This window comes from Pelodiscus sinensis, unplaced genomic scaffold (assembly GCF_049634645.1).
Source record: "Pelodiscus sinensis isolate JC-2024 unplaced genomic scaffold, ASM4963464v1 ctg77, whole genome shotgun sequence".
Lineage (NCBI taxonomy): Eukaryota > Metazoa > Chordata > Testudines > Trionychidae > Pelodiscus > Pelodiscus sinensis.
In genome coordinates this window covers 437,209-452,989 of record NW_027465809.1, presented here as the reverse complement: position 1 = coordinate 452,989, position 15,781 = coordinate 437,209, and the positions used below count along the sequence as shown (strand labels likewise).

At 49.4% G+C, this 15,781-nt stretch overlaps 1 protein-coding gene across 5 annotated transcripts in view; it reads right to left on the bottom strand.

Moving 5' to 3' along the window:
* LOC102447238 (unconventional myosin-X-like) overlaps positions 1 to 15,781 on the bottom strand; it is a 311,005-nt gene that overhangs the window by 45,878 nt on the left and 249,346 nt on the right. For 4 of the 5 annotated variants that reach the window (XM_075914469.1, XM_075914465.1, XM_075914468.1 and 1 more), the window contains 4 exons: positions 8,708 to 8,865; positions 7,261 to 7,384; positions 2,373 to 2,670; positions 398 to 605 (listed from right to left, as the gene is read on the bottom strand). In XM_075914469.1, the coding sequence (XP_075770584.1) occupies positions 398 to 605; positions 2,373 to 2,670; positions 7,261 to 7,384; positions 8,708 to 8,865 (788 nt within the window). The remainder of the gene's footprint in view (positions 1 to 397; positions 606 to 2,372; positions 2,671 to 7,260; positions 7,385 to 8,707; positions 8,866 to 15,781) is intronic. The other variant, XM_075914467.1, reaches the window with a different exon arrangement.

Genomic DNA, 15,781 nt, shown 5'->3' with positions numbered 1-15,781 from the left:
GGCAGCAGGCTGCATCTGGCAGTTTGGAAGGCTGGCCTGCCCCTGCCCTGATCTAGCCTGGCCTCCTGTACAACACAGGCCTGAGAATTTTACCCAGTTACCTCTGTGTTGAGCCTAGTAACTTGAGTCTGACTAAAGCAAACCTTCCAGAGAGACATCCAGTCTTGATCTGGAGACATCAAGGGACTGATGGGGACTCCACCGCTTCCCTTCAGAGTTGTTCCAGTGTTTCTAAACAAACACTCAAACAACACTTCTCTCTTGTGTGTCTCATCAGCTGAGAAGTGAGGCTGAGCGAGGGCAAGGACTCCGCTCAAAAAGCTCATTATCCAGAGACTCTCAGGCATCACTGTGCCCTTCACCTCTCTGTGCCCACTAGTACTACTTATGCTATTACCTCTCCTGCACTGGTGTGGGAGTTGATGGTGATTTTACAGGAGCCACCTCCATGGCAGTACACAGTGGTGGTCATTTCTTCTCGAGTGATAAGAGCCAGGATTTCCTCCTGGGAAGGCACAAACTCCCTGGTCTTGGTTTTCTTCAGGGAATCACTGATGAACTGGGCATAGCTGTCTATTTCTGTGCCGGAGAAGAGGTCTCTTACTCTAGTCATAAAGCAAAGCAGAAAAAGCAGTTACATGGTGAGCAGAACATGTCCACCTGCAGGTAGAGCTCTACACAGCATGGATCACCATAAGCACAGAATCCCATGGAAATGTGCTGCTAAGTACAGTCATACAAACAGGCCTGGATCCACCCAGGGACTTAGGCATCGCAATGCTCAGGGTCACAATGCCTTGCTTTTCAGTGTCTAGAAAATTCATTGGACAAGAATAGAACCACACAGTATGAGTTAGGCACCTACATTCCCCATCCAATGAATGGGGAGAGAGAAGTGCCCGAGAACGGGATCTGCAAAAACGAGTCTGCTGGGTACAGAGCAGCCTAAGTTAGCCAATGGGAGATAGTTATGAGAAGGCACGTCCTGAGTTCCACCCTCTTGGTGAATTAGACACATAAATCCAGACTGTTTGTGACCCACAGTCAGGAGTCCCTCCTCCCGAGTCAGTCTCAGGCAACATAAGTGCCTAAGTTGCTGCTTATGTGAATGAGTTAGGTAGTTGCCTTACTCCACATAAACTGGCCAGAGGAGTCAGTACTCCCCTTGTAACTTTTACTTCCTCTGAGATGGGGAGAGTGATATTTTATTCTCCCTCTACTCCCTGAGGGGGAAAAGGATATGAATAGGGATCCCCCTTATCTTTCAGAAGGGGACTCTAACCACTTGGCCAGGGACTATTGTGAGAGGGACGCCCTCAATCTCTCCTGTTGAAGCTGTTCCACTGAGTGTCATTTTTAGAGTCATGGAAAGGGTTAGGGCCTGGTGGCACTGCTGTGGCAATGCTTTGCTGCCCTCCTGCTCCCGCCCATCGGTGGCCTGGTGGCACTGCTGTGGCAATGCTTTGCTGCCCTCCTCCCGCCCATCGGTGGCCCGGTGGCACTGCTGTGGCAATGCTTTGCTGCCCTCCTGCTCCCGCCCATCGGTGGCCTGGTGGCACTGCTGTGGCAATGCTTTGCTGCCCTCCTGCTCCCGCCCATCGGTGGCCCGGTGGCACTGCTGTTGCAATGCTTTGCTGCCCTCCTGCTCCTGCCCATCGGTGGCCCGGTGGCACTGCTGTGGCAATGCTTTGCTGCCCTCCTGCTCCCGCCCATCGGTGGCCCGGTGGCACTGCTGTGGCAATGCTTTGCTGCCCTCCCGCTCCCGCCCATCGGTGGCCCGGTGGCACTGCTGTGGCAATGCTTTGCTGCCCTCCCGCTCCCGCCCATCGGTGGCCCGGTGGCACTGCTGTGGCAATGCTTTGCTGCCCTCCTGCTCCCGCCCATCGGTGGCCCGGTGGCACTGCTGTGGCAATGCTTTGCTGCCCTCCTGCTCCCGCCCATCGGTGGCCCGGTGGCACTGCTGTGGCAATGCTTTGCTGCCCTCCTGCTCCCGCCCATCGGTGGCCCGGTGGCACTGCTGTGGCAATGCTTTGCTGCCCTCCTGCTCCCGCCCATCGGTGGCCCGGTAGCACTGCTGTGGCAATGCTTTGCTGCCCTCCTGCTCCCGCCCATCGGTGGCCCGGTGGCACTGCTGTGGCAATGCTTTGCTGGCACTCCTGACTGTGACAAAGCTCACTGGGGACAAGGAGGCTGAATGCTGAAAACAGCAGGATCTCAGTGTGAGGGATAAAGGCTGCAGCCAAGGGGGAGGAGCAGATGAGCATTGTAGAACAGGTGGTAGCAGAGGCTGACCAATGAGGAAAGAGGCTAGCTAGGGTTCTAAGCTCCCAAGTCTACGATGACAGAATTAGCGAAAGAGCTAAGGTTCTTACCTTCTAAGATGGAACTTGAGGTAGCGGAGGATCCCTCTACTGGGAAGACAAGTGCAGCTCATGCAGGACATCAGCTGCCAGTGGTGGAGGTTCCCAGAGCTGTTGGGCTGTGGACTGTGGTTAGTTTGTTTGATCAACTGACAATACACTTCATCACGAAGGGGCTTCAGGTCATGGCAAGTCTGCAGAATGCCTTGGATAATGGGGACGGGATCAGACACTGTCTCAATCTCCTGCAGGGAGTTAAAGATCTTGAGGGCTTCATCCTGCAGGCTGCTGTAGCCCTTCTCTTGCTGCACTGTAGTAGGAACACAACAAGCAGACAGATTTCAGCATTTCCGAGCCCCTGAGTGGCAAGCATGCAGCGTACCAGCCTGGGGACAGTGCCTGACACCATGGAACAGGAATGGCAAGAGGGGAACTAGCATTACTGGTCATCTCCTGAACTCAGATGTCGATTAACATCTCGCAAGAGGTCCCTCTGTAAATGTAAAAATGCACCACTGTCCAATCAGTAAATACAAAGGTTAAACTCGTTCACATTGCAAATCCCGCACATTTTCAGCTATACAGGAAAGCAGAGAGAGAACCCTTGAAGGAACAGTCTCAGACTGAAATCTAGTAAATTAGAAATACGAATTTAAAGCTGCTTGAGGCATCTCCCTGGTGTCCTCAGGCCACTGCCACCTTTTGCTTTTGTGTTTTCCTCTTTTCAGAATGTTTAAATCTCCCCTATTTTTGTGACCCAAACAAATAGCAGGGAAAACAATGGAGCAGATCATAGAATCATAGGACTGGAAGGGACCTCGAGAGGTCATCGAGTCCAGCCCCCCGCCCTCAAGGCAGGACCAAGCTCCGTCTACACCATCCCCGACAGATGTCTATCTAACCTGTTCTTAAATATCTCCAGAGAGGGAGATTCCACCACCTCCCTTGGCAATTTATTCCAATATTTGACCACCCTGACAGTTAGGAATTTTTTCCTAATGTCCAATCTAAACCTCCCCTGCTGCACTTTAAGCCCATTACTCCTTGTCCTGTCCTCAGAAACCAAGAGGAACAAATTTTCTCCTTCCTCCTTGTGACACCCTTTTAGATATTTGAAAACTGCTATCATGTCCCCCCTTAATCTTCTTTTTTCCAAACTAAACAAGCCCAGGTCATGAAGCCTGGCTTAATAGGTCATGTTCTCTAGACCTTTAATCATTCTTGTCGCTCTTCTCTGTACCCTTTCCAATTTCTCCACATCTTTCTTGAAATGTGGCGCCCAGAACTGGACACAGTACTCCAGCTGAGGCCTAACTAGTGCAGAGTAGAGCGGCAGAATGACTTCACGAGTTTTGCTTACAACACACCTGTTGATACAACCTAGAATCATATTTGCTTTTTTTGCAACAGCATCACACTGTTGACTCATATTCAACTTGTGGTCCACTATGACCCCTAGATCCCTTTCCGCCATGCTCCTTCCTAGACAGTCGCTTCCCATCTTGTATGTATGGAACTGATTGTTCCTTCCTAAGTGGAGCACTTTGCATTTCTCTTTATTAAACCTCATCCTGTTTACCTCTGACCATTTCTCTAACTTGCTAAGGTCATTTTGAATTATGTCCCTATCCTCCAAAGAAGTCGCAACCCCACCCAGTTTGGTATCATCTGCAAACTTAATAAGCATACTCTCTATCCCAATATCTACATCATTGATGAAGATATACAGGTTGTAACTTGCCCTGGGATTTGGGGTCATTATCTCCTTAAGCTTCATCCCTAAAAGAAAAGAAAAATGTTCTAGTCACAGTTTCCTGCAGCCTCTCCCAAAGGAAAATGAACCTCTCAAGTCTGCCTTCATTACCCAAGGGTCCAAACCTAGAGTGGGGTCTTTCTACCTCGTCCAAAACCACCAAATCTGAAAGAAACTGTTTGTACTGGGCTTCTAGATCCTGGGAACTACTGTAGACCCCCTCAATTAAAAGCCAGGTAATTAATTTCACAGTTTCCTGCCTTCCTCCCTCCCTCCCTAATTGCCAGCCACACAATTAGGATTGGTATTGGTATCAACTTAGGCCAAGTCTTCACCACATCTCTACATCGGGATAATTATATCACTCAGAGGTGTGAAAAATCCAGGCCCTAAGTGACACATTATACAAACTTAACCTGCCATGTAGACAGCACCACGTTGGTGGGACTGCTTCTCCCACTGCCATTGCTACTACCTTCTGGGAAGGTAGATAACCTGGGGAGAATCTCTAAACTCTACAGCCACTGTAGTGCTGTAGGTGAAGACAAGCCCTTGGTTTGGAAGCAGTTTGGAAATCTTCCCTCTAAGATTTCCCAGCCATAAGCTGAGTGTGTTTTGTCTTGTGCACCCACATTGACATGACATGCACTTATTTGGATATGCGCCGCTGTGGTACCCACCAGTTACTAACACACACACACATTTTATATACATTTAAATTGTTATACAAGAAAAAATACTGACCCAAGGTATAATTAACAAGGTGCATGCCCCGCGGTACAGGAATCAGGGCAGGGGGGCTCAGGCCAGGTGCTGCAGGATTCAGGGCAAGGGGGATCTCAGGATGGGGGACTGAGGGCTCTGGGAGGAGGCAGCTCCTTGCTGGGGGAACAGGCTGGAGCTGGGCTGCCCAAGCCTCCGGCAATTCCTTGCAGGGGGTGGGGCCAGGACTAGACTGCTCAGTGCCCCAACCCCCCAGAAGCTGCTTGCTAGTAGGGTTGCCAGGTGTCCAGTATTGAACCGGACAGTTCAGTATTTTCATCTCCTGTCTGGTAAAAAAATTCAGAAAATACCGGACACCTAAAATGTCCCCACGGTACTTTCTGATTTTTTCCCAGCCAGGAGGCGAAAATCCCAGGCTGTCCGGCTCAATATGGCGGCAGCCTGGCAACCCTAGTGCTTACTGGGTTCCGCAGGGGAGCTGTCTGGCCCAGCACAGGGAGGCAAGATGGCGGGCGGCCGCCAGCAGCCTGTTGGGGCCAAAAAGCCTCCCCATGTGGTTCTTAAAGGGACCACGGTGGGTTATTTTATTTTATTTATTTTTTTTTTTTTGCTTAACAAATCTCGGGGTCCTTTTTTTGTGTGTGTTGTTCGGTATTTTTTCTGAAACCATCTGGCAACTCTACTTGCTGGGGGGGGGGGGAGGGAAGCGGAGCTGAGCGCTGCCCGACCCCGGGCCCGACAGCAGCTATTTATGGCCCAGTGCTCCCAGTTTGCTGACCAACTGGGGGTAAGGAGGCCAGGGCTGCTGGCCTCCCACCTGGTCAGTGCTGCCACTGCTGCCCCCAGCCACGCGGACTCAGCCCTGGTCCTGATCACCCAAGCAACCACCCCGGGCACGCAGCCCCAACAGCTGGGCCAAGGAGTCCTGCCCACCATAGCTGGAACTGGAGCCAGTGACAGCCTCAACACGCCCCGGCTCCAGCAGGAGTAAACAGGGGCAGGGTAGTCTGCCCACCACCGCCACCACTTACCTTCTGGTCCAGCAGGGTTACCAGGTAGACGCCCCCCCAAAAAAGGACACATTTGATCGTGGGCCGGGCCGGGGGGGCGGGAGCGGGGCTGGCCTGGAGGAAGGGGGGCAGGAAGCAGGGCTGGCGGGGGCGGGGGGGTCGGGGGCCATGGGGCTAGCCAGGAAGAAGAGGGACCGGGAGGAAGGGGGGTAAGCAGAGCTGGGGGGGATCGGGGACCGGGGGGGCTGGACAGGAGGAGGGGGAGCCTGAGGAAGGGGGGGCGGGAAGCAGAGCTGGCGGGGGGTGCAGCCACTGGCCACAACCGGAGTCTAACCGGCCGTGCCCCCGGAAGGCACTCCCTCTAGTTGCTAAAAGAAGCCGGGCGGGGGCAGGGGGAGTGGCTGAGAGCCACGCCCCTTCCCCCCCACCTCCCCGGCTTCTGCACACAACCAGAGGCTCTCAGCTGGAAGGCGGGGCCGCGATTGGCTCTGGGAGCCTCTGGTTGTGTGCAGAAGCCGGATGGGGGGAGTGGCTGGGAGTAACAGCCACTGCCCCCGCCCCCGCCAGGCTTTTGTACGCGATCACAGGGCTCCTTCTTCCAGCATGGTGGCACGCTAGAGTGATGAACTCTGCTTAGGCCCAGAAGCTCTAGCAACCTTTAAGAGCATGCTTTCAGCCCAGAGAATGCATGTAATCTTGTCCAGATCTAACTAGAGGGGGAGTACACACCCTCTCACCAAGTGGACTGCACTAAGAAAAGATCTGTCAATGCACAAGGCACACACAGATATAGGAGAACAAAAATGGAGTGTTTGACCTCTGTTATTAATTGTTGCTAGTAACAAAAGTAGGAAAGAAATGTTTAATCACCGTATTTTGCTAAAACAATTCAATCCCTATGAGGTGTACATGTAGCAGGAGGAAGAGAAGCAGCAAACTATACCTGTACCACAGGGTAAAAATTCATGTTCACAAAGTAGCCACAGCACTGAACACAATTTGCGGGGGGAGGGAGGGCGGGATGGTCAATTTCCTGCCATCCCAGAACTTTTCTTCAAAGAGGGAAAACATTTGGGGCAGACTGTCCCAAGGTGGTATGCCCAGGAAAGAGGAGACTTAAATAATTTTCCTCCTCTCCCACAAAGCAAGGACTGGAGACAGAAGAGGCTGGTCCCTCTGTAAATCAAGGGTGCATAATGGTCCCAACCAGGACAGAGGATCAGGCCCCATCCCATTTTGCAGATGGGAGCAGGAAGCTTGTGAACGCTATGAGCGTGCTGAGGAGTTCCAACTGTCCCAGCATGCTTAGGATCTGCCTCGTTCAGTCCTTGGGGTAATGCTTACATGGCACCTTCTCACCCACCCCAAGGGAGAAAAGGTTTTAGGGATTCTGCCAAAACCAAAAAGCACTTACTATTATGACTGACATCTCCATAGGGCAGTGGCAGCAATGGTGAATGCAGGGGATGCTGGGTGTATCTCAGGATGGGGTTCCTCCTATAAGTCTGTTCCACTACTTCCAAGTTCATGCTGTTTTCCTGAAGACAGAAGAATTTTCCTCAAGCCTGCCCAGTCTCTCGCCAGAATTTCTCATAGAGCCCGGTTTCAACGTAAGCTTCTCCCATCAGAGTTCCACAGAGGCCCAGATAACTAGGCTTCCATTCACAGTTCAGTTAACTTGTTCAGTAACTACCTGTGTAAGAACTGATACTCCCTCCCCAAGCCTGAAACTGGGCCACGCAAGGGCCTGAGAGAACTGCGCAGTGGAATCTGCATGTGCCTGTAGCTGGGGTTTGCACCTGGCAGAAGAAGTATGAATGCTAATGTGCAGAACAGGTTCACGCATGATTCAGTTCTGTAGAGTCTGTCTTGTGTGCATGAGGGATCAGGATGTACCAGGGATGGGAGGCTCCTGATGTTTGACCACAGGAGATTCATACTTACCTGAATTGGGAACTCTGACATTTGTGCACTGGGGAGTCACGTGCCCAATAGGAATGAGAATCCCAATGTGGGTATCTGGAGGATCTGCACATGACAACTGTTTCTGACTTGTGCATAAGGAGGATTTGCACACCCCTAGCGTGGAGTTCAGCATGTGCCTGGTGAAATCCAACAATGGGATTAGCCAGAACTCCTGCAGATTAGCTTATAGCTTTAAGTTTGACGTGATTGTGTTAGCTGCACAATTACAAATATTTCCCCCCAATCCTTTTAAGACACTTCTCTTCTTGCCACAAAGCTAAAATAGTGATGGTGAGTAGGTCAGAAATGGAGAGGCCACAAGGGCAGATGGGGGGACTGGTAGAGCCCTGCAAATCCATGATGATCCGCTTTATAGCCACAGGTATCTGCATCACTGGATGTGGATGCAGCTCTATGCAGCTTACCGTTGCAGATATGTATACGGATATTCATTTTGTGACACTCAGGGTGCACAGCTCAGTGGTTTGAGCATTGGCCTGCTAAACCCAGGGTTGAGAGTTCAATCCTTGTGGAGGCCATTTAGGGATTTGGGGCAAAAATCTGTCAGGGATGGTAATTGGTCCTGCTGTGAGGACAGGGGACTGGACTTGATGACCTTCAAGGCCCCTTCCAGTTCTAGGACATAGGCAATCACCACGGCCCAGCTCTGGATTCTCCAGGGGGAGGGATATAGGGCTTACAAAGAGGGGCCAGGCTGTATGGTTAGAAGGGGCTAGGGTTCCCTGCTATGAAGCACTGCTCTATGCCTGCCCAAAGCTCCATACCTCTGCCAGTGTTAAAAAGTAGGTGGTCATGCCTCCACTGGCTCCGGAATCCCCGTCTGCAGATCTGGAATATTCTCCTGATCTTTGACTGCAGCATTCAATGCTACCTACCCTTATGTCACGAATAAGCTGCTGTGTGGGTGTTTCTATGGGAATCTTGCTGTCAATGACTCCTTGGATGGCAGAGGCCCAGCGCATAGCTTCATTCAGTAGCTTGGTGTAGAGTCTGTATGAGTGCTTTCGACCATGGACTATGATGTTCCAGTAGCCTATGAGCAAACAAAGACAGAGGAAGGTGGAACTTGGCTGCAATTTTCTGTCTCGCTGAGATTTTCTAGTGACTAACAGTTAAGGTTCTGTCTAGATTTGCACATTAAAAAAAAAGACTCAGAGCCCTCAGTTTCACGTCAGAGGTTGAATTCAGTCTAACTTAAGTACCTTTGCTCTTCCTAAGCAATCACATCTCTCCATATTTTGTCCAAGATTTAGTAGTTATAGCTTGAAAGATAGGGAAAATTCAGGCCCCATGGCTGCTCCATCTTACGTGATGATCCATAAAAATGATTCTTAAGCCTCACCCCAAGTTTCTTCCTAAGGCTGTTTGTCATATTTAAATCAGTATATTCACCTTCCAGTTTTCTTTCCCCAAAGACTCACTCAAACCGGTGGGTAGCCAAACTGCTGACCCTGGCACGGTCAGGCTCTTTTCACCCAGAGATTTTCTAAATAGGTATCTAACTACTAGACCATGTTAAAGGTATCTAAGCTAGATCTACCCATGCAGATTAGAGCCACTTCCACTAAAGCAGAGGCAGCTTCTGTAAGTATGCCTATTTCAGAAATTCACAGGGCACTGCATTGGTATTATCTAGCTCTATTCCCTAGTTGAGGTCATCTGGAGTCCAAGCATGACCCCAGCAAATGTTGCTAGCCAAAAGAATCTTATTTGAGTGCATGAGATATGTGCACACCCAAAAGGAACAGAAGTGGAATCCAAGTAGACAGCTCATCTCAAAGAACCACAGTAATCATTCTGGGGTTTGTTAGGGAGGGATAAAGTATTGTTATCTCTTGCGGTTTTGGTTAAGGTTCCTGCCTATGCAACCTTAGTTTAGCCTCATTTCCTATATTTTTGAGTTCCTGACTTTGGAAACTTGAATGTTTATGACATTGATTTTTGTATTAAAACAAAAAATCATTAGACCTACCAAGCTACGTCGATTCCTAAATGACTGCATAATCACAGAGCTGTAACCCCCCATTATTCTTCATCCATACTCTCACAATCTGTCACTTTTGGTATCACATGTAAAATATCTATTGCCATCACTCCTATAAAGTACTTCATATACCTAACTACTACGTTTTCTGTCTGCCTACTCATTCTTTCATTTTTTTGGTCCAGGTTGGAGAAATAATAAAGATCATGAAAGCCTACATCAACATGATTGTGAAGAAACGCTGCAGTGTCAAATCATCTGCCAGTATGGACAGTCCCACTAGCATCTATGGTTCTCTCTCAAGGACAAGATGACGGCCTCTCACAAAGACAGGGTGGGTTGTCTGAAATGGATCCTAAACGGATTCAGCTTCAACTACAATCCAAACAGCCCATGTTGAAAAGCGAAGGGTTGTCTTTCCTGGGGCATGAGTGCCAGTTAGTTGCATTTAGAAGAAAAGAGCTGTTTCAGACCTCATCCCCAATTTTAGTTCAAACTCAGCACTTTGTATTGCAGGACCCTTAGGCTTTTGGGATGGAGGGACACTTGCCTTACAAAAAGTGGTGGCTCTTACGAAGCATTCAGAGTGCAGATGAACTACGTTTCCTGCCACTCGAACAGGAAAGGCCACCACTTTCTCCTGCAACATCTTCACACACCACAGTTCTAACTGCCTTCTTTACCAGTAAAGCTCCTGCCTTCCATTCCATGAGTTTTTAGCAAAGCCCAAAGAGAACAGTTTGTCTCAGAAAATAAAACAAGCTTAGTTGACACATTTCTCTTTCCCCCTCCCTCAACCTTCCTGCAATATGCAGAGACTAGAACTGTCACTAGGCTTGGGATGTACTTAATGTTGACATTACGTTTTTTTAAACTGGAATTTTGCCTTAAGAAGCCTTAGTGGTGAGTCTTACAAGAGCTCTTTTTTGTTACTTCCGTAATAAAGAAGATGACCAGGTGACGACTTCAGACAGTCAGGAAGGCAAAGAAGATGAGCAAAATAACAATGATCACATTGTATATTTGGTCAAATACACTGAATGGAGCCTTTTAATATATGTAACCATGGCTTAAAAATTTCTCCTTCCCTTCTGCTATAGTCTAGCTCAGTGTTTCTTAAACTTTTTGAGACTAGGGAACACCAAACAATAATATTTTTTTATGCGGAACACCTATGAAAAATTTCTTCCAAAAAAAATTGTCAGACAAAAAAAGACAAAACCAAAGAAGTAACAAAAACAAAAGAGGTCGCGGCACACCTGTGAGTTGTCCATGGAACACCAGTGTTCCGTGGAACATAGTTCAAGAAACACTGGTCTAGCTCTTGGGTAGCTGCAGGCAGCTTGAACCCAGTTAGGAATGTTAACACCTCTCACTTCTTGTTCTAACATGCTCATTTCTATTATAGATTTCCTTCTGCTTTCCCTTTTTAATTTGTAACTGGCTTTACAAGATGAAGGTTTAATAAATTATTGGCTTGCATGGCCTGTTTTACTTCACAGATGTCATGCACAAATTTATGTGCTCACGTGTATCTGTCTGTATAGATATCTGTCACGCAGTGCAGATCTGCAGACATCTCTGAGCTTAAGGAGAGCAACTGCTTAGCAACAGTGCAAGGAGCAGATTTTGCTTTGGTGACAAGTAGAGTGGCTGAGCACGGAGTAAAAACTGTTGCAAGCCCTTTTCAAGCTCATTGAGCCAGGTCCCCCAGGATTTAGCATGCAGCGCTACCAATTTATGGTTTTGGGTATTCTTTTGGTGGCTGCTGGGATTTCAGATTAATTCCAGTCCTTTAGGGTTGGGGTGAGGGTTGGGGTCCGGGTTAGAATTAGGGGTAAAAGTTTGGAGGAGGGTTAGGGTTAGGGTTAGCTTTTGAGCCACCAGGTCAGCCACTCCATTGAATCCCGTGGGTTGATCCGATGGGCAGTTATGAGATGGAAGTCTGGAAGGCATTGCCAAAAAACTACTTTACTTGGACTTAGGAACAGAGAGGTCAGTTTAGGGGTAGGGTTTAAGGGTAAGGGTGACCCCTAGTTCTTACGTTACGGGGACAAGTAAATAATTTATTCTCTTTCCCCACACCACTCATGATTTTATAGACCTCTATCCTATCCCCCCTTAGTCTCCTATTTTCCAAGCTGAAAAGTCCCAGTCTCTTTATTCTCTCCTCATATGGGACCTGTTCCAAAGCCCTCATCCTTTTAGTTGCTCTTCTCTGAACCTTTTCTGATGCAAGTATATCTTTTTTGAAATGAGGAGACCCCATCTGTAAGAAGTATTCAAGATGTGGGCGTACCAGGGATTTATGTAAGGGCAATAAGATATTCTCCATCTTATTCTCTATCCTTTTTTTAATGATTTCTAACATCCTGTTTGCTTTTTTTGACTGCCGCTGCACACTGCATGGACGTCTTCAGAGAACTATCCACGATGACTCCAAGATCTCTTTCTTGATTAGTTGTAGCTAAATTAGCTCCCATCATATTTTATGTGTAGTTGGGGTTATTTTTTCCAATGTGCATTACTTTACATTTATCCATATTAAATTTCATTTGCCATTTTGTTGCCCAATCACTTAGTTTTGAGAGATCTTTTTGAAGTTCTTCTCAGACTGCTTTGGTCTTAACTACCGTGAGCAGTTTAGTGTCGTCCACAAACTTTGCCACCTCAAAAGATATCTTTTTATCTCTCACTGCTTCTTTTACTTGGTTGTTAAGCCATGGGAGCAGTTTTTTGGTTCTTTTACTGTGTTTTTTAATTTGGGGTATTGTTATGGGGCATGTAGGTGTGCCCCACTTGGGGCCCACAAGCCCACACCCCGCTGTCGGTCCCGCAGAAAAACCCCGCGCAGGGGTGGTCCTCTTCTAAAGTCCTCTTCCCCGGGTGCATTGGCGGGCCGGCGAGGTGAAGTAGGGGGGCTCGGGCCCACCCCAACTCCGAGTCCCGACCCAGGGCCCTAAGGACTGGGGACCACGCCCCAGTTCCGGTTGGTGGGGGGAAGAATCCACCCCAAAACACACGAACCCCCCGGGATTGCTACCCTGCCCTGGGTCGCTTCCTACCTCCCCCGCTGAGCTGCGGTGGTAGTTTTGTCCGGTGGCCCCCGCAGGGGCAGCTCTTACAGCCTCTGCGAGGCCTCCCGTCGGGATTCTCCTTCGGTCTCCTCCGCTCTCCTCTCCTCTGCACCCCTCGGCCCCATGCACCTCGGCTCTCCTCCCCTTTTCTTCTGGCGGTGGTGCTCCTTTTAAGCGTCCCGCCGCCGTGACAACCGGTGCGCCAGAGGAGGGGCCTGCATCCGCTCCTCCAACCGCTGCCCCTCTCTAGCTCTCGGCTAACTCCGGCCCAGGCTGGAGCTGCTGCGAGCCCTGCGCATGTGCGGCTGCGCCAGCCCCGCAGCTTCCCAGCTCTTGCCGTGGCCATGCGAGCTCGGGCGCTCCCTGCCCATCCGTGTCCCCAGCACCCTCTTTGGCCACGGCAGAGCAAGCTGCACAGCGCTGGAGCGGGGCCGCCGCTTCTCCCCATCACGCTGGGGATGGCGCCTCGGCCGTGTGAGGTGCGGAAGCTGCCCCGTCACAGGTATACATTTACATTGGGCCTCTATTGTGGTGTCTTTAAAAAGCTTCCATGAAGCTTTCAAAGATTTTACTTTTTGTCACTGTACCTTTTAATTTCTGTTTAACTAACCTCCTCATTTTTGTGTAGTTACTCTTTCTAAAATTAAACGCCACAGTGTTGGGCTGCTGAGGTGTTTTTCTCACCACTGGGACGTTAACATTTTATTACATTATAGTCACTATTTCCAAGCGGTCCAGTTATATTTACCTCTTGAACCAGATCCTGTGCTCTGCTTAAGACAAAATCAAGAATTGCCTCTCCCCTTTTAAGTTCCAGAACCAGAGCCTCCAAGAAGCAGTCATTTAAGGTATCAAGAAATTTTATCTCTGCATCCTGTCCTGAGGAGACGTGGACCCAGTCAACATGGGAATAACTGAAATCCCCCACTATTATCGACTTTTTTTATTTTGATAGCCTCTCAAACAGCTGATCGGCACAGCGCAGTGGCCATTTTTGTGTAAATGAAGCAGTGATTATTTAAATCGCTGCTTCATTTTCCTATGTCTAGTAAACTCATCTACATGGCTCCGTCGATGGAGCCATGTAGTCTAGACATACCCTAGGGGCCTTTAAGAGGCAGTCGTCCAGGTAGGTAAAAATAGTGATGCCTGTGCGGTGGAGGTAAGCGGTTACAACGGCTAGAATCTTGTAAAACACTCTCGGTGCCGCTGAAAAACTGAACGGTAACACTGTGTACTGGTAGTATTCATCCCCAAGAGTGAAACGAAGAAACCTCCTGTGGGCTGGATGTGCCGCTACGTGAAAGTACGCGTCTTAGAGATCGAAAGACGCGAACCAATCCCCTTCCTTCAGTGCAGGAGTGATAGAGGCTAAGGTGGCCATCTTGAACTTTTGTTTCCGCAGGTGCCTGTTTAGTCTGCGAAGATCTAGGATAGGCCTCCATCTGCTGGACTTCTTCTGCATGAGGAAGTAATGAGAATAGAAGCCTTTTCCTCTGAACTCACGTGGGACCCTCTCCACCGCTCCTATGGTAAGTAGACAAGAAACCTCTTCTTGTATCAGAGGCTCATGAGAAGGGTCCCTGAAGAGGGATGGGATGGGAGGGTGGGAGGGGGTTGAGTGGAGAAAGGAATGGCGAGACTGGAGGCGAGGATCTCTCTGACCCATCCATTGGTGGTTACGGTACACCATCTGGTGTAATAGGGTCGTCGGTGATGGCGCAAGAGCTTGGCGTGGTCGTGAGAAGCCTCTAGAAGGGGAATGGTTCACAGTCTCTCGACTGATGCATCAAACTTGCTGCCTCGGTTGCTGCTGGTTCGATGTTTTGGTGGTTTGTGGACGATGACGCTGCGGTCATTGTCTGTGCCTAGTCTGGTCGTAAGGCCGGATTCAGGGCATGGCATAGGAGAAGGGCCTTTGCCTGTTGTACGGGACAAACTTCTTGCACCGGAAGGGCGGAGTGTATATTCCGAGTGTCCTCAGAGTGGTGCATGAGTCCTTCCCAGAATGAAACACTTGATCAGTGTTCTTGGCGAAGAGGGAACGCCGGTCGAAAGGTAGGTCTTCGACCTTAGGCTGAAGGTCCTTAGGCACAGCAGCAAGGTGAAGTCACGACGCCCGACACATAACAACCGATGTTGCCGTTGTACGTGAGGCTGAATTGGCAATGTCAAGGGATATTTGGAGGGCGGTGCATGCTGATGTATAGCCCTCCTGTACCACAGCCTAGAGGATCTATTTCTTAGGCTCAGGCAAGTATTCCAAGAGCGGTATCAGTTTGGAATAATTGTCGAAATCGTGGTTGGCCAACTGAGCTGAATAGTAGGCCATCCTCAGGGTGGCTGTGGCTGAGGAATAAACCTTCCTGCCCAATAGATCTAGGCGCTTAGCATCTTTGTCCTGCGCTGTGTTTTTTGTGTGCGCAGTCTTAGACTTTTGTTGCGCCGTGTCCATAACTATAGAGTTGGTTGGAGGATGCATGAATAGGAATTGTGCATCCTTGGGATCCACAAAGTACTTCTTATCGATACGCTTGTTCGTAGGAGGTACTGATGCCGGGGTCTGCCATATTTCATTTGAAATTTCCAGTATGGCCTCATCAAAAGGCAGGGCCAGCTTTGGTTTAGTGGATTGTTGCAGATTCCTCAAGAGAGGATGCTGCTTCTGAGGCACATCCAAGGTGCACAAGTTCTGAGTGTGAGCGACTCTCTTGAACAAGTCCTGGAATTACTTGTAGTCGTCAACCAGGGAGGAGTCTCCAGGAAAAACTGCATCGTCCAGTGACGACAACAACTGATCCATCGGCGAGACCATATGTTGCTCCTCATGGATAGGGGAACAGTTATCGCCCTCCTGCTGGGTGGACGTTGAAGGGGCATCACCCGTG